The following is a 23426-nucleotide window of genomic DNA, read 5'->3' on the forward strand; positions in this document are numbered from 1 at the left end:
GATTAGGCTACTTTAAATGAAATCAAGTTTCGTTGGATTACAAAAGAATATTTTGATCTCGTTTTTAGTATCCATGTCACCAAATGGTGCAATGTTAAGTGCACGGTGTTCAAAAATGTTGGGTTGTTTGCTCGATGAGTTCTCGCTATCTTTATTGTTGGCTGGAAATGTTTGCTGCGCTAGTTGCCAGGCGGTGTTTGTACCTGGCGACTATGCGCTGGCTTGACAACAATTGTCGGTGCTTTTAGGACTGTCACCGGGTAAGTAGTCAAATTTCAAAATATATAAGTTTGTACATGGCAAGGACAGATGACAGCAGATCCTGTGGTCAATCGCTAGACTATCTGCTGCAGAACTTATAGTAATCAAAAAGCTGTTGTTCTTTGAAGATGAAAACAAGGTATTAAAGCAGAAAGCTGCTTTGTGAAATACATGTACTTGTGTTGATTATTAAAACCTTATTTGTCTTAAACAAAAGTAACAAGAATATTTGACAACTTATTATTATTACTGTTTCAAACATCCAGCGAATTCCATGACATAGAAATCCCAAAATTTGCTGGATCCCCGAAATGAAGAGAGTATGAGGGATGGGGGTATGGTAGGGAATGAATTGTGGAGTGGTAGAGTGGTTGAAACGTAGTACTTTGATGTGCTTTGGGCATATTGAAAGGATGCAAGACGTGAAGTTAACAAGGAGAGTATTTGATAGTACAACAAAAGAGGTTGGTGTGAGAAGAAGACCACCTTTATAATGGAAGAATATTGGAGGGAAAGAAATGGTGGAAGAATGCATGGAATGGTGTATGTGAGTGAGGCATGTAAGAACAAACAAAAGTGGAGATCCTTTTGCCATGGCCACCTCCTTGGTGGGAGTTCCCGGAGGGAATGGGCATCATAGATATAGATATAGCTTTTGATATGCAGTACTGGTGAAATATTGAAGCTGTTGTTGATATCATTTAAGCACATTTTGGTAGGTTACGGCTATGTCAGTGTTATTATAGCATATACATTCCAGATTGTTTTTTCTGATATGGCATGGGCAGCGGAGGCCCTAATCAGGGCCATACCATTAATACCATATGTATATACATATATGTAAATGTATGTGTATGTGCATATATGTATATATATGTGAGTGTATGGGTTTTCCTCCGTCTGTCTTCTTGTGCATCTTGCAGATGCAGGAAATGGCAATCAAGTATAATGATAATGAAAAAAAAGAGGAAAAAGGGAGGGAGCAGAGAGCAGAAAATCCTCCCCTTTTCTTTTTTTATTTTCCAAAAGAGGGAACGGAGAGGGGGACCAAGTGAGGATATAGAGAATGTTCCCTCGGAGGCTTGGTCCTCTGTTCTTGGCGCTGCCTCGCTGACGCGGCAAATGGTGAATATTTATACATATGTATATATATATATATATATATATATATATATATATATATATATATATATATGTATATATATATATATATATATATATATATATATATATATATATATATATATATATTTATGTATATGTGTATATATAATATGTATATATATATATATATATATATATATATATATATATGCTCTGTGGAAGGTATTAAGAATATATGGTGTGGGAGGCAAGTTGTTAGAAGCAGTGAAAAGTTTTTATCGAGGATGTAAGGCATGTGTACGTGTAGGAAGAGAGGAAAGTGATTGGTTCTCAGTGAATGTAGGTTTGCGGCAGTGGTGTGTGATGTCTCCATGGTTGTTTAATTTGTTTATGGATGGGGTTGTTAGGGAGGTGAATGCAAGAGTTTTGGAAAGAGGGGCAAGTATGAAGTCTGTTGGGGATGAGAGAGCTTGGGAAGTGAGTCAGTTGTTGTTCGCTGATGATACAGCTGATTCGCTGATTCATGTGAGAAACTGCAGAAGCTGGTGACTGAGTTTGGTAAAGTGTGTGAAAGAAGAAAGTTAAGAGTAAATGTGAATAAGAGCAAGGTTATTAGGTACAGTAGGGTTGAGGGTCAAGTCAATTGGGAGGTGAGTTTGAATGGAGAAAAACTGGAGGAAGTGAAGTGTTTTAGATATCTGGGAGTGGATCTGGCAGCGGATGGAACCATGGAAGCGGAAGTGGATCATAGGGTGGGGGAGGGGGCGAAAATTCTGGGAGCCTTGAAGAATGTGTGGAAGTCAAGAACATTATCTCAGAAAGCAAAAATGGGTATGTTTGAAGGAATAGTGGTTCCAACAATGTTGTATGGTTGCGAGGCGTGGGCTATGGATAGAGTTGTGCGCAGGAGGATGGATGTGCTGGAAATGAGATGTTTGAGGACAATGTGTGGTGTGAGGTGGTTTGATCGAGTAAGTAACGTAAGGGTAAGAGAGATGTGTGGAAATAAAAAGAGCGTGGTTGAGAGAGCAGAAGAGGGTGCTTTGAAATGGTTTGGGCACATGGAGAGAATGAGTGAGGAAAGATTGACCAAGAGGATATATGTGTCGGAGGTGGAGGGAACGAGGAGAAGAGTGAGACCAAATTGGAGGTGGAAGGATGGAGTGAAAAAGATTTTGTGTGATCGGGGCCTGAACATGCAGGAGGGTGAAAGGAGGGCAAGGAATAGAGTGAATTGGAGCGATGTGGTATACTGGGGTTGACGTGCTGTCAGTGGATTGAATCAGGGCATGTGAAGCGTCTGGGGTAAACCATGGAAAGCTGTGTAGGTATGTATATTTGCGTGTGTGGACGTATGTATATACATGTGTATGGGGGTGGGTTGGGCCATTTCTTTCGTCTGTTTCCTTGCGCTACCTCGCAAACGTGGGAGACAGCGGCAAAAAATATATATATATATATATATATATATATATATATATACACGAAATAATGGTTCCAACAACGCTATATGGTTGCGGGGCGTGGGCTATAGATAGAGTTGTGTGGAGGAGGGTGGATGTGTTGGAAATGAGATGTTTGAGGACAATATTTGGTGTGAGGTGGTTTGATTTAGTAAGTAATGAAAGGGTAGGAGAGATGTCGTAATAAAAAGAGTGTGGTTGAGAGAGCAGAAGAGGGTGTGTTGAAATGGTTTGATCACATGGGGAGAATGAGTGAGGAAAGATTGACAAAGATGATATATGTGTCAGAGGTGGAGGGAACGAGAAGTGGGAGACCAAATTGGAGGTGGAAGGATGGAGTGAAACAGATTTTGAGCGATCAGGGCTTGAACATGCAGGAGGGTGAAAGATTTGCAAGAAATAGAGTGAATTGGAACGATGTTGTATACCAGGGTTGACGTGCTGTCAGTGGATTGAACTAGGGCACGTGGAGCGTCTGGGTTAAACCTTGGAAAGTTCTGTGGGGCCTGGATGTGGAAAGGGAGCTGTGGTTTCAGTGTATTATACACGACAGCTAGAGACTGAGTGTGAATGAATGTGGCCTTTGTTGTCTTTTCCTAGTGCTACCTCATGCACATGCGGGGGGAGGGGGTTGTTATTTCATGTGTGGCAGGCTGGCGACGGGAATGAATAAGGGCAGACAGTATGAATTATGTACATGTGTATATATGTATATGTCTGTGTGTGTGTATATATGTATACGTTGAGATGTATAGGTATGTATATGTACGTGTGTGGACGTGTATGTATATACATGTGTATGTGGCTGGGTTAGGCCATTTTTTTGTCTATTTCCTTGCGCTACCTCGCAAACGCGAGAGACAGCGACAAAGCAAAATAATAATGAAAATAAAATAAAATATATATATATATATATATATATATATATATATATATATATATATATATATATATATATATATATATATCCTAGCCTGAGCCAGGTACCATTTTATCAACCAACCCTAAGGAGTTGAACAGATGGTTTGGTTATGGACTAACTGCTGCAACCAGGATTGGAACCTACGAATATGTCGCAGTTAGGAATGCTAACCACTATACCATGTTAGTTTGTGTTAGGTTTTTATAATGATGTGCAGTCGATATTTCAACCCAGCTATTTTCTTTTGCTTCAAAGCCATGCCCACTCCATGGGGAATAAAGAAATTGAAATTCTTGTCGTTAGAGGTTTTTAACCTTTTCAGTGCATAAACCTTATCAATATTTAATTGCCTCATGCTCCCCAAATTGATATATATATATATATATATATATATATATATATATATATATATATATATATATATATATATATATATATATTCCTTTACAAATTATTAGTTTCATATAATTTTAAAGAAAATACCTCAGTTAAGTAGTATGCTTTCCCTTTTATTAATGTTAGAGGGTGTGGCAAGGTTTATTGTGTGCCATGAATGGCAGCACGGATCCTTTGTGTTTGTAAGCATATGATGATTATGGAGTTCTTCAAGATATGATTTAGTTCTGCATACATGTTGGTGCCTTACACACTATATGGTATGATTAGGCTTGATTCTTCATTCTGTATGTATCATTTCCTTATTTTACAAATAAATTTTTTTTTTATGCATTACAGCTATAGGAAGTAGTTATTAGGCAGCCAGCAACTAGGGAGGTGTATTACCAGTACCACCTGCTTGGGTATTGTGAAGGTATATAATGCCTGTGTCAGTGAGCCAGCATTTCAGTGGTTGTCAGATTGCACTCCTCTGACTCAGGTAGCTGTCTTTTCTCTCTGCCTCACTGACATGTGGACCACTGGCATTCTGTCCACAAACATACAATCTGTCCTTTGTCATACATAACACCTGACACCACTTAACTCACACAGCAAATTCTTCTTAACCCTACATTTTCCTGTGGTGAGCACTATTTGCTGTCCCTGCCTTTTGGCAAAATGCTGTGAGCAATAGATAGAAGTGGAAGGTAGAAACATATAACAGGAGCATTAAGTAGAAACAGTAGTTTGATGTAGTGGGTAGGAACAATGGTTAGGAGCCTATGCAAACACTGCACTAGAGTTGGCTCTGCTAGTGGCCTAAGGGTGAGGCATTAAAGGCTAAGAAGCAGCACTAGAGTTCACTAATTATGGAAACTAATGCTGTGGCCAGCCTGTTAGAGTTCCAGTTTGGAACAGGCATCAGAGATAGATTAGAATTGTATATAATATTGTGACCTCATTTGACATAAAGGATCTCACAACCTCTGTATTTAAGAAACCAGTACCATGAATGAGGTCTTAAGTGATTTCTTTTGTACAATGGAATCATCAAGTATGTAGAGAGTCATAGTTCATTCATTCAAAGAAGTCATCATAAAGATGAAGATGAGTAATAAGATTACAGGTTGTACCTCTCTAATCTGGCACTCTGTGGTCTGGCAACTCCCATGGTCTGGCACGTTTTGAATCTGCTGCCATTAGTTTGTGGATCTGCCACTAGAGCAGCATTGTTAGCAGCACTAAGGCACTGCAGCCAAGGTAATTAACAGTCCTGTTAATTTCTTATAGCCCAAAAACAAGTTTATGATGCTGATGAATGTGCCCTGTATTGGCATCATATATTATTTATTATTGTTTTGCTTTGTCGCTGTCTCCCATGTTAGCGAGGTAACGCAAGGAAACAGACGAAAGAATGGCCCAACCCACCCACATACACATGTATATACATACACGTCCACTCACACAAATATACATACCTATACATATCAACGTATACATATATACACACACAGACATATACATAGATACACATGTACATAATTCATACTGTCTGCCTTTATTCATTCCCATCGCCACCCTGCCACACATGAAATAACAACCCCCACCCCCCCCTCATGTGCACGAGGTAGCTCTAGGAAGACTACAAAGGCCCCATTCATTCACACTCAGTCTCTAGCTGTCATGTAATAATGCACCGAAACCACAGCTCCCTTTCCACATCCAGGCCCCACAGAACTTTCCATGGTTTACCCCAGACGCTTCACATGCCCTGGTTCAATCCATTGACAGCACTTCGACCCCGGTATACCACATCGTTCCAATTTACTCTATTCCTTCCATGCCTTTCACCCTCCTGCATGTTCAGGCCCCGATCACTCAAAATCTTTTTCACTCCATCTTTCCACCTCCAATTGGGTCTCCCACTTCTTGTTCCCTCCACCTCTGACACATATATCCTCTTGGTCAATCTTTCCTCACTCATTCTCTCCATGTGACCAAACCATTTCAAAACACCCTCTTCTGCTCTCTCAACCACACTCTTTTTATTACCACACATCTCTCTTACCCTATTATTACTCACTCAATCAAACCACCTCACACCAAATATTGTCCTCAAACATCTCATTTCCAGCACATCCACCCTCCTCCGCACAACTCTATCCATAGCCCACGCCTCGCAACCATAGAGCATTGTTGGAACCACTATTCCTTCAAACATACCCATTTTTGCATTGGCATCATATGCCACAAAAAACCCTTGCCCAAGATATTGAGGAGTCTCTATCTAAGTGTAAGGATTCCAAAGATAGGCTAACAATTCTTGGCTGCAGCAGTGCTGCAGGAATAAATAAAACCAAGCTGATGGTAACTGGCAAGGGTGTTCACCCGAGGGCCTTTAAAGGGATGAATTACCGTTTTCTGGCATTTTCTGTGGTCCGGCAATGGCCAGGTCCCAAGGTGGCTGGATTAAAGAGGTAAATAAAAGCCAATGGTGTTTCCTTTTCCCTTGCTATTTATGGCAGTATCTGATATTCAAGATTGATAATTTACTTGATAAAAGAATCATGATCATAAATGTACATGTAGTATGTTTATGTATGTTTATGTAATGGCAATATGTGCTTTTTGTTTTTCTTCAAGGATGTGGGGCCTGGATGTGGATAGGAAGCTGTGGTTTCAGTGCGTTACACATGACAGCTAGAGACTGAACAAATGTGGCCTTTTTTGTCTGTTTTCCTGGCGCTACCTTGCTGAAGCAGGGGATAGCAATGCTGTTTTCCTGTGTGGTGGGGTAGCGACAGGAAATGGATGAAGGCAAGCAAGTATGAATATTTTTGTGTATGTATATGTTTGCATATGTGTATGTATATGTTGATATGTATATGTGTGTATGTAGATGTTTATGTGAGTGGATGGGCCATTCTTTGTCTGTTTCCTGGTGCTACCTCACTGGCCCCTTCTCTGCTCTTTCTTTTGAAAAAGTGAAAACTGGAGAGGAGCATTTCCAGCCCCCGCTCCCTCCCCTTTTAGTTGCCTTTTACAACATACAGGGAATACATGGAAAGTATTCTTTCTCCCCTATCCCCAGGGATATATATATATATATATATATATATATATATATATATATATATATATATATATATATATATATATATATATATATGTATATATATATATATATATATATATATATATATATATATATATATATATATATATATATATATATATATATATATAAATATATGTTTATTTAAGGGAGAATAAAAAGGTGTTTAGGAAGAAGGTAAAGTGCGTAAGAGAAGAGACCAAATGGAAACATTGGTGAAGGGGGCTAATGGGGAGGTAATAACTAGTTGTGGTGAAGTGAGAAGGAGATGGAGTGAGTATTTTGAAAGTTTGTTGAATGTGTTTGATGATAGAGTTGCAGGTATAGGGTGTTTTGGTCGAGGTGTTTGATGATAGAGTTGCAGGTATAGGGTGTTTTGGTCGAGGTGTTTGATGATAGAGTTGCAGGTATAGGGTGTTTTGGTCAAGGTGGTGTGTGAAGTGAGAGGGTCAGAGAGAATGGTTTTGTAAACAGAGAAGAGGTAGTGAAAGCTTTGCAAAAGATGAAAGCCGGTAAGGTGGGGGGTTTGGAAAGTATTGCAGTGGAATTTATGAAGAAAAAAGGGGGTGACCGTGTTGTTGATTTGTTGGTAAGGATATTCAGTGTATGTATGGATCATGGTGAAGTGCCTAAGGATTGGCAGAATGCATGCATAGTGCCATTATACAAAGGCAAAGGGGATAAAGGTGAATGTTCAATTTATAGAGGTATAAGTTTGTCAAGTATTCCTGGGAAATTATATGGGAGGGTATTAATTGAAATGGTAAAGGCTTGTACAGATGATCAGATTGGGGAAGAGCAGTATGGTTTCAGAAGTGTTAGAGGATGTGTGGATCAGGTGTTTGCTTTGAAGAATGTATGTGAGAAATGCTTAGAAAATCAGATGGATTTGAATGTAGCATTTATGGATCTGGAGAAGGCATATAATAGGGTTGATAGAGATGCTATGTGGAAGGTATTAAGAGTATATGGTGTGGGAGGTAAGGTGCTAGAAGCAGTGAAAAGTTTTTACCAAGGATGTAAGGCATGTGTACAAGTAGGAAGAGAGGAAAGTGATTGGTTCCCAGTGAATGTCGGTTTGTGGCAAGGGTGTGTAATGTCTCCATGGTTCATTGATTTGTTTATGGATGGGGTTAAGGAGATGAATGCAAGAGTTTTAGAGAGAGGTGCAAGTATGCTTGTCTGTTGTGGATGAGAAGGCTCGGGAAGTGAGTCAGTTGTTGTTCGCTGATGATACAGCACTGATGGCTGATTCAGATGAGAAACTGCAGAAGTTGGTGACTGAGTTTGGTAAAGTGTGTGAAAGAAGAAAGCTGAGAGTAAATGTGAATAAGAGCAAGGTTATTAGGTTCAGTAGGGTTGAGGGACAAGTTAATTGGCAGGTAAGTTTGAATGGAGAAGAACTGGAGGAAGTGAGGTGTTTTAGATATCTGGGATTGTATTTAGCAGCGGATGGAACCATAGAAGCGGAAGTGAGTCACAGGGTTGGGGAGGGGGCAAAGGTTCTGGGAGTGTTGAAGAATGTGTGGAAAATGAGAATGATATCTCGGAGAGCAAAAATGGGTATGTTTGAAGGAATATTGGTTCCAACAATGTTATATGGTTGTGAGGCATGGGGTATAGATAGGGTTGTGCAGAGGAGGGTGGATGTGTTGGAACTGAGATGTTTGAGGACAATATGTGGTGTGAGGTGGTTTGATCAAGTAAGTAATGAAAGGATAAGAGAGATGTGTGGTAATAAAAAGAGTGTGGTGGAGAGAGCAGAAGAGGGTGTGTTGAAATGGTTTGGTCACATGGAGAGAATAAGTGAGGAAAGATTAACAAAGAGGATATATGTGTCAGAGATGGAGGGAACAAGGAGAAGCAGAAGACCTAATTGGAGGTGGAAGGATGGAGTGAAAAAGATTTTGAGCGATCGGGGCCTGAACATACAGGAGGGTGAAAGGTGTGCAAGGAATAAAGTGAATTGTAATGATGTGGTATATCGGGGTTGACATGCTGTCAGTGGATTGAACCAGGGCATGTGAAGGGTAAACCATGGAAAGTTTTGTGGGCCTGGATGTGGAAAGGGAGCTGTGGTTTTGGTGCATTAAACATGCATGAAACTTTGAGTGTGGACGAATGTGGCCTTTGTTGTCTTTTGCTCGCGCACATGCGGGGAGGGGGGTTGTCATTTCATGTGTGGCGGGGTGGCGACAGGAATGAATAAAGGCAGCAAGTATGAGTTATGTACATGTGTATATATGTATATGTCCGTGTATGTATGTATATGTATACGTTGAAATGTATATGTATGTATATGTGCATGTGTGGATGTATATGTATATACTTGTGTATGTGGGTGGGTTGGGGCCATTCTTTCGTCTGTTTCCTTGCGCTACATTGCTAACACGGAAGATAGTGACAAAGTATAATGAATATAAGTAATAAATAATTGAATAAATAAATAAAATAAAATACGTGTATGTTAGTGAATGTCTTTCTTCGTCTGTTTCCTGGCCCTGCCTTGCTGGCGTGGGAAGCAGTGATCAAATATGGAAAAAAAATATTAAAGATATGCACTGTTGCATTAGAAAGGATAGCAGGAGAATGGTTGTGAGTAGGTGTGGTCTTTCTTTGTCTGCTCTTAGCACTACCTTGTTAATGTGGAAAACGGTGATCAACAATGAAAAAATGAAAAAATTAAAGATATGCATACAGACATATGGAAAATTAAAATATATATCTTTTATCTACCTTTGTTTATGCCATGGTGGAGTGCTAGAGTTTATGTTGATGTGTAATGCAAAATTGTTGTGGAAATTTTGTTTCCTATGATGTATGTTGCAGTATATCTTAAACTGTAAAATGGTATACAGTGTGTCACAGTCAAGAGATAAGTAGAAATGGTCAGAGAAAAATTGAAATTATACTTAATTAGTACACTGAGACGAATTTGTTGAAGTATATATTGAAATGGATTGTCTGTGTTGGAAAAATAGGCAAAATATATATTTCACTTGGAAGATTTTGAAAAATGAGGTGCCTGTGACTGTCTTCATTTATATTATTTAAAAAAGTAAGATATTATGTTTTAAAGGATTTTTGTAAAGACTTTTAAATGTTTGTACCTTGATGGTAACATTTCTTCTCTGGAGTACTGACAGTATATATTTTGGTATTCCTGTTGCACAGAGGTGACCATTGAAGTGCTTGTGAAGAAGCTTGAATCTCCACCACTACAATTCTCACAATGAAAGTCAGTCATGTTTATATGGTATGATGCAGCCTTTTGTCTCCCATTACGTTATATTTGTATTGAATATAATGTCTTACTGGCTTTTCATACTTCCTGCAATTTTTTATTAAATTTTTTTTTTACTTATTGTGGTTAGAAATACTTATACCACTATTATTTTGAGCCATACTTGCTGAAGGATACCTAACATTTGAATATTAATGTTTGGGTGTTAAACCACGTTCAGAAAAAAGGAAGGAACAATAGTTACCCATATCTTCCACATATGATTAATATTGTAGGTAGTAGTTGGTAGGCAGCCAATTACCAGGAGGTGTATTACCATTTCTACCTGCCTGGGTGTTGGGAAGGTTAGTGATGGCTGGGTACTTAGCCAGCACTTCAGTCGTTGTCAGTTTGCACTCCTCTGACCCAGTTAGCTGTCCTCTCTTTTCCTTCATCCACATGTGGACTACTGGCATTCTGTCCACAAACAATCTCTCCTTGTTATACATAACACATGACAGCACTTAAATCACATGGCTCATTCTTTGTAACTCTAGTTTTTTCTGCAATAAGCACTATGTGCTTGCCCTGCCTTTTGGCAAAATAGCAGCAGCAATACATAGAAGTCGTAGGTAGGAACATTTAGGCTGGGGCATTAAGTAGAAACATGAGATATAAGTAGTTGGCAGGAGTATTAGGTTGACGTAGTCAATAAGAACATTAGGAAGTTTGCACTCCTCTGACCCAGTTAGCTGTCCTTTCTTTTCCTTCACCCACATGTGGATTACTGGCATTCTTTCCACAAACAATCTCTCCTTGTTATACATAACACATGACAACACTTAAATCACACAGCTCATTCTTTGTAACTAGGTTTTCCTGCGATAAACACTTTGTGCCAGCCCTGCCTTTTGGCAAAATAGTAGCAGCAGTACATAGAAGTCATAGGTACGAACATTTAGGCAGGAGCATTAGGTAGACATTAGGTATAAGTAGTTGGCAGGAGCATTAGGTAGACATTAGGTATAAGTAGTTGGCAGGAGTATTAGGTTGACGTAGTTAATAGGAACATTAGGAAGGAGCCTCTGCAAATGCTGCACTAATTACTCTCTGCCTGTGGTCTGCTCAGGTTTAGGTGTTTAGGTGCTAAATACTAAGAAGTGGCACTGGAGTTCACTAGTTATGGAGACACTATTACCATAGCCACCCCTTGAGGGAGTTTCAGGTGGTAGCAGGTGTTTGAAATACAGATAGATAAATAATTTATATGATCCATCCTAAACTGTGTTCCACCAGTGCTGTGATTAAGTATGAAAAAGAGTAGAGTGTTAAACAAAGTTCAGGAAATAGAAAGAAGAATACTCATATCTTCAGAAATTAATTCATTTGGTCCATCCTAAACTACACTCCACTTGCTTGGTTGTCCATCCTTTCAAAAGCACACTTAACAAAGCTATAACCACAAGAAATAGAGTAGTCAGAACAGTCACTAGCTGCCCCCGACCACAAATGCCCGACATCTGTACCTTTATATGTTTGACACAGTTCTCTGCAGCATTATTCAATCCCTCTTATCCAAAACTCCATAACTGACTACTAATGCCCAAACAGAAATGAAAATGTTACCCTTGCCTCACACTTCGGCATCCTTTACCCCCTCCAGCATATATAACATTGACAAAACACATACACACCAAAATGACATGAGCACTATAAAACAAACACCCTTTAAACTCAGTCTTAAACACCATCCCTCCAAGCACACCCACTTGAAACCACATTTCCAAGAAATACACAGATCACACTCCTATCTACGTTATGGACCTCAACCATTCCAACGAAACCAGTTCAACACATCTCAAGACCCTTCATTCCTACGATACAACTACTGCAGTGAAGACACTGAACGTCTACTGTACAGTTGTCCTGCACTATCCCTTAATAGACACACATGTAGTTGCTTTACTTATCTATAATTAACCCGGGACCCTTTTTTAAAAGGATCTTGGTGTTATCCCAGGGTTCCCTCTGAAAGTCTTGGTGTTACCCCAGGAACCCCTTCTGAAAGGGTTATGATGTAACCCCCATGATCCTTGTGTAGGAGCTCTTACAGTTGTGCTACACTCATTAGCAGAGACAGCATGGGCTTCTTTTAAGTTTGTTGTTTCTTATTAAGACTGTACCTTTTTTTTCTTTTTTTTTGTCATCTGACAAAGATACAGCCTCACTAAAAGTGACTTTTTATTCATGAAGTATTGTCATACAAGCAAATAAAGTTCATCTATTCTTTAGCAAAAAGTGTATGGACTCCTGTGGTGTAGCGGTTAGCATTCCTGACCATGACACATTCATGGCCCACCCAGGGTCAAGTGCATAGGTTTGAATCCTGGTTACGGTAGTCAGTCTGCAGTCATTGTGCTGTCAGTGGACTACATCAGGGAATATGAAACATCTGGGGTAAGCTATGGAAAGGTCTGTAGGACCTGGATGTGGATAGAGAGCTGTGGTTTGGGTGCATTACAGCTAGAGACTGTGTAAACGAATGTGGCCTTTTTTTGTCTTTTTTTCTGGAGATACCTCACTGAAGCAGTGGGTAGCAATGCTGTTTTCTGCAGGGTGGGGTGGTGCCAGGAATGGATGAAGGCAAGCAAGTATGAATATGTACATGTGTATGTATGTATATGCCTGTGTATGTATATGTTGATATGTACATGTGCATATATAGGGGTATATATGTGTATGAGTGGATGGGCCATTCTTCATCTGTTTCCTGGTGCTACCTCACTGACACAGGAAATGGCTATCATATATCTATATCTATATATATATTATCCCTGGGGATAGGGGAGAAAGAATACTTCCCACGTATTCCCTGCATGTCGTAGAAGGCGACTAAAAGGGAAGGGAGCAGAGGACTGGGCCTTTTTTGGAATATCCTCACCTGGCCCCCTCTGTTCCTTCTTTTGGAAAATTTAAAAAAAAAGAGAGGGGAGGATTTCCAGCCCCCCGCTCCCTCCCCTTTTAGTCGCCTTCTACGACACGCAGGGAATACGTGGGAAGTATTCTTAATCCCCTATCCCCAGGGATAATATATATATATATATATATATATATTTTTTTTTTTCCAAAAGAAGGAACAGAGAAGGGGGCCAGGTGAGGATGTTCCCTCAGAGACCCAGTCCTCTGTTCTTAACGCTACCTTGCTGATGCAGGAAATGGCGAAGTTTGAAAAAAAAAAAAATATATTGGTTCTCAGTGAATGTAGGTTTGCGGCAGGGGTGTGTGATGTCTCCATGGTTGTTTAATTTGTTTATGGATGGGGTTGTTAGGGAGGTGAATGCAAGAGTTTTGGAAAGAGGGGCAAGTATGAAGTCTGTTGGGGATGAGAGAGCTTGGGAAGTGAGTCAGTTGCTGTTCGCTGATGATACAGCGCTGGTGGCTGATTCATGTGAGAAACTGCAGAAGCTGGTGACTGAGTTTGGTAAAGTGTGTGAAAGAAGAAAGTTAAGAGTAAATGTGAATAAGAGCAAGGTTATTAGGTACAGTAGGGTTGAGGGTCAAGTCAATTGGGAGGTGAGTTTGAATGGAGAAAAACTGGAGGAAGTGAAGTGTTTTAGATATCTGGGAGTGGATCTGGCAGCGGATGGAACCATGGAAGTGGATCACAGGGTGGGGGAGGGGGCGAAAATTCTGGGAGCCTTGAAGAATGTGTGGAAGTCGAGAACATTATCTTGGAAAGCAAAAATGGGTATGTTTGAAGGAATAGTGGTTCCAACAATGTTGTATGGTTGCGAGGCGTGGGCTATGGATAGAGTTGTGCGCAGGAGGATAGATGTGCTGGAAATGAGATGTTTGAGGACAATGTGTGGTGCGAGGTGGTTTGATCGAGTAAGTAATGTAAGGGTAAGAGAGATGTGTGGAAATAAAAAGAGCGTGGTTGAGAGAGCAGAAGAGGGTGTTTTGAAATGGTTTGGGCACATGGAGAGAATGAGTGAGGAAAGATTGACCAAGAGGATATATGTGTCGGAGGTGGAGGGAACGAGGAGAAGAGGGAGACCAAATTGGAGGTGGAAAGATGGAGTGAAAAAGATTTTGTGTGATCGGGGCCTGAACATGCAGGAGGGTGAAAGGAGGGCAAGGAATAGAGTGAATTGGAGCGATGTGGTATACTGGGGTTGACGTGCTGTCAGTGGATTGAATCAAGGCATGTGAAGCGTCTGGGGTAAACCATGGAAAGCTGTGTAGGTATGTATATTTGCGTGTGTGGACGTATGTATATACATGTGTATGGGGGTGGGTTGGGCCATTTCTTTCGTCTGTTTCCTTGCGCTACCTCGCAAACGCGGGAGACAGCGACAAAGCAAAAAAAATATATATATATATAAAAATATATATATATATATATATATATATATATATATATATATATATATATATATATCAGATTGGGGAAGAGCAGTGTGATTTCAGAAGTGGTAGAGGATGTGTGGATCAGGTGTTTGCTTTGAAGAATGTATGTGAGAAATACTTAGAAAAGCAAATGGATTTGTATGTAGCATTTATGGATCTGGAGAAGGCATATGATAGAGTTGATAGAGATGCTCTGTGGAAGGTATTAAGAATATATGGTGTGGGAGGCAAGTTGTTAGAAGCAGTGAAAAGATTTTATCGAGGATGTAAGGCATGTGTACGTGTAGGAAGAGAGGAAAGTGATTGGTTCTCAGTGAATGTAGGTTTGCGGCAGGGGTGTGTGATGTCTCCATGGTTGTTTAATTTGTTTATGGATGGGGTTGTTAGGGAGGTGAATGCAAGAGTTTTGGAAAGAGGGGCAAGTATGAAGTCTGTTGGGGATGAGAGAGCTTGGGAAGTGAGTCAGTTGTTGTTCGCTGATGATACAGCGCTGGTGGCTGATTCATGTGAGAAACTGCAGAAGCTGGTGACTGAGTTTGGTAAAGGGTGTGAAAGAAGAAAGTTAAGAGTAAATGTGAATAAGAGCAAGGTTATTAGGTACAGTAGGGTTGAGGGTCAAGTCAATTGGGAGGTAAGTTTGAATGGAGAAAAACTGGAGGAAGTGAAGTGTTTTAGATATCTGGGAGTGGATCTGGCAGCGGATGGAACCATGGAAGCGGAAGTGGATCATAGGGTGGGGGAGGGGGCGAAAATTCTGGGAGCCTTGAAGAATGTGTGGAAGTCGAGAACATTATATCGGAAAGCAAAAATGGGTATGTTTGAAGGAATAGTGGTTCCAACAATGTTGTATGGTTGCGAGGCGTGGGCTATGGATAGAGTTGTGCGCAGGAGGGTGGATGTGCTGGAAATGAGATGTTTGAGGACAATGTGTGGTGTGAGGTGGTTTGATCGAGTAAGTAATGTAAGGGTAAGAGAGATGTGTGGAAATAAAAAGAGCGTGGTTGAGAGAGCAGAAGAGGGTGTTCTGAAATGGTTTGGGCGCATGGAGAGAATGAGTGAGGAAAGATTGACCAAGAGGATATATGTGTCGGAGGTGGAGGGAACGAGGAGAAGTGGGAGACCAAATTGGAGGTGGAAAGATGGAGTGAAAAAGATTTTGAGTGATCGGGGCCTGAACATGCAGGAGGGTGAAAGGCGGGCAAGGAATAGAGTGAATTGGATCGATGTGGTATACTGGGGTTGACGTGCTGTCAGTGGATTGAATCAGGGCATGTGAAGCGTCTGGGGTAAACCATGGAAAGTTGTGTGGGGCCTGGATGTGGAAAGGGAGCTGTGGTTTCAGGCATTATTGCGTGACAGCTGGAGACTGAGTGTGAACGAATGGGGCCTTTGTTGTCTTTTCCTAGTGCTACCTCGCACACATGAGGGGGGAGGGGGATGGTATTCCATGTGTGGCGAGGTGGCGATGGGAATGAATAGGGGCAGGCAGTGTGAATTGTGTGCATGGGTATATATGTATGTGTCTGTGTGTATATATATGTGTACATTGAGATGTATAGGTATGTATATTTGTGTGTGTGGGTGTGTGTGTGTGTGTGTATGTACATTGTGTATGGGGGTGGGTTGTGCCATTTCTTTCGTCTGTTTCCTTGCGCTACCTTGCAAACGCGGGAGACAGCGGCAAAGCAAAATAAATATATAAATATTTATTTATTTTATTTATGCTATCTCAGCTAACTTAAAACAGTTAGGTAATATCTACAGAATGTGTCACAAATGGTTCTCATGTATTTTGGATAATTGTTTTAGTTAATCTTTAGTGATATAAGGATCTTTCATAATAGATTTGTATAATTCCGGTTTAGTATGATCATGGTTTTTCTTTCTTTTCCATCAGGGTCTAGTCCTCGTTGCAGTTTGTATGCCTTTATTTTTGTCTGCTGGGAGACGACTGTTCAGCAGTATGGCATCCTCAGCGAACTATGTTGCTGGCACTCACTCTATGGCTTTTGTGACTGCTCCTTCGCAAGAGGTTGCCAAAAAGATTGCCAGGTATTTTATCATAGCCTTCCTGTAACTTACATTAAATCAAACTTGACAGTTTTGCAAGATTTCAGTTACTAAATTGATATCTATTTTGAGTATCAGAGGATGTCTTTCTTACTGTTATGTAGTGGTCAGGCCCATTCATGCTAGAGTCAAGCATGCAAGAATGTCATTATTCATGCAGAGGTATTGGGAATTATATACAGGTACACAATATCATAATAATTTTACATCCCAAGGACCCTTTTTTGAAAGGGTTCCTGGGCTATAACCCTGGGGCCCCTCCACCAAGGGTTCCTGCAGCTCCAAAGCTGTACAGCACTAAGTAATAAGGATGGGATGGACTCCTTTCAGGTTAGAAGTTCTTTGATGAGACTTTTCTCGTCAACTGACAGTGATACAGCCCCACCAAGCTTACTTTTCATATGCAGGTGGAATCTTTATCATATAGATAGAAGGAAGTCCAAGGGCAGGAGTTGCCTTGAATGGGCAGCCACTTTCACTGAGCAGAATACCAACCTTTCTAGGCATCACATATGACACCCACATGATATACTCACCCAGTGCTTATAACATGCAACACAAAAGCAAAGATGCCCTAACTAGCAAAACATTGGGACAAGAGAAAGATTCTCTAACATCCTCTACAGACAATTCAATGTTCCACTCAGACTGTGCCTCACCTGCCTGATCTTACACTCTTTTTCACAAGGAAATATTATAACTGCCAAGCACACAAATTAGTGCATTTAGAACAATTACTGCTGCTTAGCTGCCATGACATTCAATACCTACATGTTGAAAATTTGTGCAAATATACCATGTGTTGTGATCAAGTTGGCCATGCCAAGCACCCACCTTTTATGCCTCACCACTAGCTTTGTTATACGGGAAAAAATTCAACCCCTTGAAATACTTATGTTCCTTTTGTATTACCGTTTAATGTAGATGTTTGAGGATTCGGTTGCCAGTCAAAGCCTTCCATAGATGTATTCTTTTACATTAAGGAAAATGACAAGCATGAATAAATTGAACACTTCTCAGCAAACTTTTATGCAGTACCAGCAGTCTAAGCATACAAGTGACTAATGATTGAGCTCCGTCATTTGATTAGATATATAAACATCAGTACCCTCATGGGCAATGATAATGATGGAGTATGGTTGGTTCTTTTCAAGTTTAGTGAACTGAATGAATGATGATTTTATGCAGCACTGTCACTTGTTTTTATCCATTGCAACTCCTTTAAGCAAGCTCTTTTATCAGACCAGGAAATGAATATAGGTTTCACCTCTAAGAATTTACCAGGGGCTTAAGGTGGACCTTGGACCCTTGGCCTGTAGGTTTTTTCATCCTAGTATGTATGCATGGAGATTTTGGTAATTTTATATCTTTGGGTTGTGTTGAAAATGCTTTTAAAGTGTTAGGTTATGTAAAGCTAGACTAGATAGGGTGGGCTTTTGTGTTTGTATTGTTTTCCCATTTATTTGTTTTTTACAAAAGAAGTGCGCTACTACTACCCATGAAACCTAACCTTACTTAGCATGAAATAACCTAACATCCTTTAAAGTGATCGCTGCAAGTGGAATAAAATTCTTCAGATTGCAATGAATCCAGCGTAAGATTTTTGTTACCGTAAGTTATTTTCACCTCTCCCTAGATTAGAGTTTCTTAGAATTTTTCTTAATCTGGCTCATTCTGTTATACTGAGATAGCAATTTTTCTTTTACTGGTATGTAAAGAGTAGTTCATTATGGTAGCCACCAAATTAAAAGAATCACAGCATACCTAAATATGGTAGTAACAGTAAATGTTTATCTTTTATATTTTGGTAAAATATACCTATGTTACCTTTGACTAAATCTAGTGAACACTATTTCAAATTTGTTGTGATCAGAAGTTTTGACAGTACTCTGATGGTTTATCGTGTATGTATGTCAACAGTGGCCTCGTGAAGAACAAATTAGCAGCTTGTGTCAATATCATTCCTGGCATTGTGTCAGTGTAAGTATCCATAGTGTGATTGCTAAAGTTAATGTAAAATATTCTTTCCTGAAATTTCACTATATCATAACCTTAAGAAATCCAAAACTGTATCTGCATATTACTGTATGATTTATCACATTTATTAAGCATGAGGATACATGTCTCATGCATTTTTGGTATCTCCATATTTTCCTCATATTTTCCAGTATACTAACTTGAAATTCATACTTCATTCTTTGGTAGGTATGAATGGCAGAATGAAATCAATGAGGATCCAGAAGTTCTTATGGTAAGTGAGTTCCATAAATATATATAAACTTTGTTCTTAATGATGTAAAAGTACTTGATACAACTGATGTGCTTTGTGTATAGACTGATAAGTCATAGATATTTAAGAATTACAGATAAACTTAGTGGAGCACTTCAGTAGTAGTTTAGAACCACTCTTTTGATGCATCACTTTTCATCCACTGTTGAATTAAGATATATAAAATTTACATATGATTAGGGAAAACAGGGTAAAATGACAGTTGTTGCAGTGAATTTAGGGAAATGTTAAAGAAAAGAAAGGGAAGTGGTGAGGAAGGGAGAGGAGAGGGAAGGTATATCAAGGAGTAGAATGCAAGACCATTTGAGTGTGGTGCATGTGCTAAGAGGCAGAGGATGATCATTATCGAGCTATAAGAACAAAAGTTATCTAGAAAATTTTAAGCAAAGTTCCTGAATTATAGTTTGAAATTTTTTTGGTATGCATTTACTACTTTATTATTGTAAACTTTTGAAAGTACGTGAATTGATTACTTTTATGAAGTATACTTGGTAGTTGGTAGGCAGCCAACAACCAGGTAGGTATATTACCAGTACTACCTGCCTGGTTATCAGGAGGGTTAGTGACGGCTGCTTAGTAAGCTTGCACTTCTGTGGTTGTCGTTGCTTTCCTCTGACCGAGGTAGTTGTCTTTTCTCTCTGCTTCACCCACACAATCTTTCTTTGTCATGTATACCACTGGATCAGGCAAATTTTTCTCAAGTAGAAGGATGGCTCGTATGGGCAGTAAGTGAAAAGTAGTTTGAAATTAGGAAAACAAAATCTGGTACACTGGCAAGGAAGAACAAGGTTAAGAAAGATTATAGAAGAGTGAGTATGGGCTTTTTATAGAATAATGTTGAAAGTCAAATTTGGTGAAGATTTTTGCACATGTTGTTGGGTACACATTGAATGATAGTTTTAAAATTGTTGTCATTTCAGATGATTAAGACACGTACATCCCGTTTGGAGGAGTTAACGAAGTTTGTTCGGGAAAATCACCCATATGAAGTGTGTGAGGTTATATCTTCTAAGGTGAGTCAGCCCCCAGGGTAGATCTGAGATATTTGAATTCATATAAATATTAGAATATTTAATTTCTTTTAGTTTTTATTTATATCCAATATTTAGGACAGTATATATATTATAATAATGTTGCTTTTATATCTCTCTCCAGATTGACCAGGGAAATCCACCATACCTTGACTGGATAAGTGAGATTGTGCCAGAGAAGTGAGCTGCATTACATACTGTGGGGAGGATTCTTGGATGGAGATTGTATTTTTTTTTTTTTTTTGAGATTTTTTTTTTCAATAGCCCAGCATCCATATTTGAGATAGAAAAGAGAGATAATACATACTATAGCAAAATAAAAAAAAAAAATAGGATATTGAAAAATTTAGATTTTTTTACTTTGATAGCAGATTTATACAGTATTTGCATAATATGGATAAGAGACTTATACACACTATCTATATATATTTGAATGGGGGGGGGGGGGGGGCACAGCAACAGTCCTCCATAATTAGTGAACCCCAGTGCTGCTTCCGAGCCTTTAGTGAATAACCTTTAACTTATCCAAACTTCATGTGTAAAAATCATATATGATCTTGAGAGAGTAGGGCATTTATTCCAGCTTCACTTTGATGTATTTTAACCTTTGGATTTTGCTAATATTGAATGTAATCACAAAAAAAAAAGTTTGTTGCTGAAAAGAGACAAGCTGTGTTATCTGTAGGTTTCATATTTGCTTTACACGCACAGACTTATTTGGAACTTTTCAACTGTACAAGTTACATCTTGAAAATTAGATTCTGTCCAAAAGAAATCTGGAGCTTATTTGGCAATTTTATGATTGTGTGCCAAGATAATTTACTTTGTTGTGTGTTTAGATTGTCATCTAATAAGTAAGCAGCACAGACATAATGGGCATATTGAATGAACATGAGATTATTTGACATATTTTGCACTTTGATGAAAATTTGATATTACTTGACATTATTATAGATATTGTTGAAAAATGAATTTGGTAAACATTGTTAAGGACAACTCTCTCCTTTAAATGTGGTATGGGATAGTCATGCCTCAAATTATATTCTTCAGTTTGCATCATTAACTGTTTCTGAAAGCTGAGCTCTTTGTACATCAATATTGATATAGGACAAGTAGCTACGATTTTTTCATGTTTTTTTCCTGGTTGACCAACTTTGTTGCACAACCATATATTTGTGGGTTACCTACTCTCTCAAACTTTCATGAAAGCTTATCATAATGTTCTTAAAATGAAGATACAAGACAAAAACTTGAACTTTTTGAATAACATACCAACATTCTCATTTTACTCTTTTTCATTGCTTGTCCATCCTGCCATAGTGAGGTAACACCAAGAAAATTCCCTTTTTTGCTGCTTTTAAAAACCGATAGTGCTAGTTCCTGAGGAGAGGATGTAAAAGCCCCACTACATCTGCCCCTTAGTTAGCTTTCATGGTATACATGGGCACAGATAGCAATCTTTTCCCCTATTCCCAGAGATTACACAAAATTTTATATTTTTCATTAAACCCGTTTCCTGCATCAGCGAAGTAGCGCCAGGAAACAGGTGAAGAATGGCCCATCCACTCGTATACTTACAAATATACATAAACACCCATACACGTACATATACATATATACACTTGTTGGAAAGGATCACAATTTTGCGTGTGATCAAGATATTCCTATGAGTCCACGGGGAAAATGAAACACGAAAAGTTCCCAAGTGCACTTTCATGTAATAATCTTATCATCAGGGGAGACACAAGAGAGAAATATAACAGTCAGTTGATATACATCGAAGAGACGAAGCTAAGACGCCATTTGGTAAACATGTTTACCAAATGGCGTCTTACCTTCGTCTCTTCGATGTATATCAACTGACTGTTATATTTCTCTCTTGTGTCTCCCCTGATGATGTGATTATTACACGAAAGTGCACTTGGGAACTTTTCGTGTTTCATTTTCCCCGCGGACTCACAGGAATATATACACTTGTATGTATTCACATTTGCTTGCCCTCATCCATTCCTGGTGACAAAAAATATATCAAAATATACATATTAAACACTGATATGTTTCCAAGAGTGCATTTTTAAAAATGAAAAAAGTAGATTTTGTATAAACCATTTTTCTATACTTCACCACTTAAACTTGTGTAACTAGGTTTAGTTCTCTAAGAAAAACTTTGGCCTGCTTGATAAACCACTTTGCAAGTGCACTGTCTATTTCTGTACTCCTAGCACCTTTCAAAGTTTTCCAAAACCTTAAACTTTTCTGGCTATCATTTCAGCAAAAAACAATATATTTCTGGCTATCATTTTCAGAAAAAAACTGAATATAAGAAATTAACAAGACTGTTACTTTGTTCAGCTGCAGTGCAAACAGATTTTGGAACAGTGCTGCTACCAGCACTGCCCTGGTAGCAGATCCACAAAGAAATGGCATCAGATTCAAAACGTGCTGGACCACATAGTGCCGGATTAGAGAGGTACAACCTGTACTTCTAACTAATGCTCCCAGCTAATGCTCCTACCTACTACTTCTATCTATTGCTCCTACCATTTTGCCAAATTGCAGGGCTAGCACAGGAAAATCTAGAGTAGCAAAGAATGAGCTATGTGAGTTTAGTGTTGTCAAGTATTATTTGTGACAAGGAGAGATTGTATGTTTGTGGGCAGAATACCAGCAATCCATGTGTGGGTGAGGCAGGAAGAGAAGACAGTTACCTGGGTTAACAGAGTGAAACATGAAAACCACTGAGGTACTGGCTCAATACACAGCCATCACTAACCCTCCCAATACCCAGGCAGGTATAGTACCAAAAATATACCTCCCTTGTCGGTGGCTGCCTACCAACTACTACCTCTTTGTTTCAGTGCCAATACAAGAGAAACTGTTAACCCAGAACTCAAGTCCTGGGGTGCAAAAGTTACCTGGAACTTACATATGCAGACTTGAATACCTATGATGTACACACAAAATTGACAAGAACCACCACCTGACCTAATTTTTTTTATATTGGAAAAAATTCAATTATTTAGGAGTGCAAGCTATTAATATGTTTCTATATTTCTGATGCCTGCTACCAACTGGAATTCCCTCATGGGGGTGTCCATGGCAATAAAGTCTCTAACTAGTGAACTCCATTGCCACTTCTTAGCCTTTATTATCTCACCC

General features: G+C 39.2%; 1 protein-coding gene across 2 annotated transcripts; it reads left to right on the top strand.

The window, feature by feature from the left end:
* The first annotated feature begins 112 nt into the window (after positions 1 to 112).
* LOC139756305 (protein CutA homolog) lies at positions 113 to 23390 on the top strand. Of its 2 annotated transcripts, XM_071675599.1 has the most exons (7): positions 220 to 260; positions 10418 to 10499; positions 16774 to 16928; positions 18867 to 18926; positions 19152 to 19197; positions 20157 to 20249; positions 20392 to 23390. In XM_071675599.1, exons 2-7 carry the CDS (start codon positions 10476 to 10478, stop codon positions 20449 to 20451), a joined length of 438 nt encoding a protein of 145 aa, XP_071531700.1. In that variant the 5' UTR covers positions 220 to 260; positions 10418 to 10475; the 3' UTR covers positions 20452 to 23390. The 2 variants fall into 2 exon arrangements, with proteins under 2 accessions (XP_071531701.1, XP_071531700.1); XM_071675600.1 differs by lacking the exon at positions 10418 to 10499 and having other exon boundaries at positions 113 to 260.
* Positions 23391 to 23426: the final 36 nt, after the last annotated feature.

This window comes from Panulirus ornatus, chromosome 21 (genome assembly GCF_036320965.1).
Source record: "Panulirus ornatus isolate Po-2019 chromosome 21, ASM3632096v1, whole genome shotgun sequence".
In the NCBI taxonomy this organism is placed as follows: Eukaryota; Metazoa; Arthropoda; class Malacostraca; order Decapoda; family Palinuridae; genus Panulirus; species Panulirus ornatus.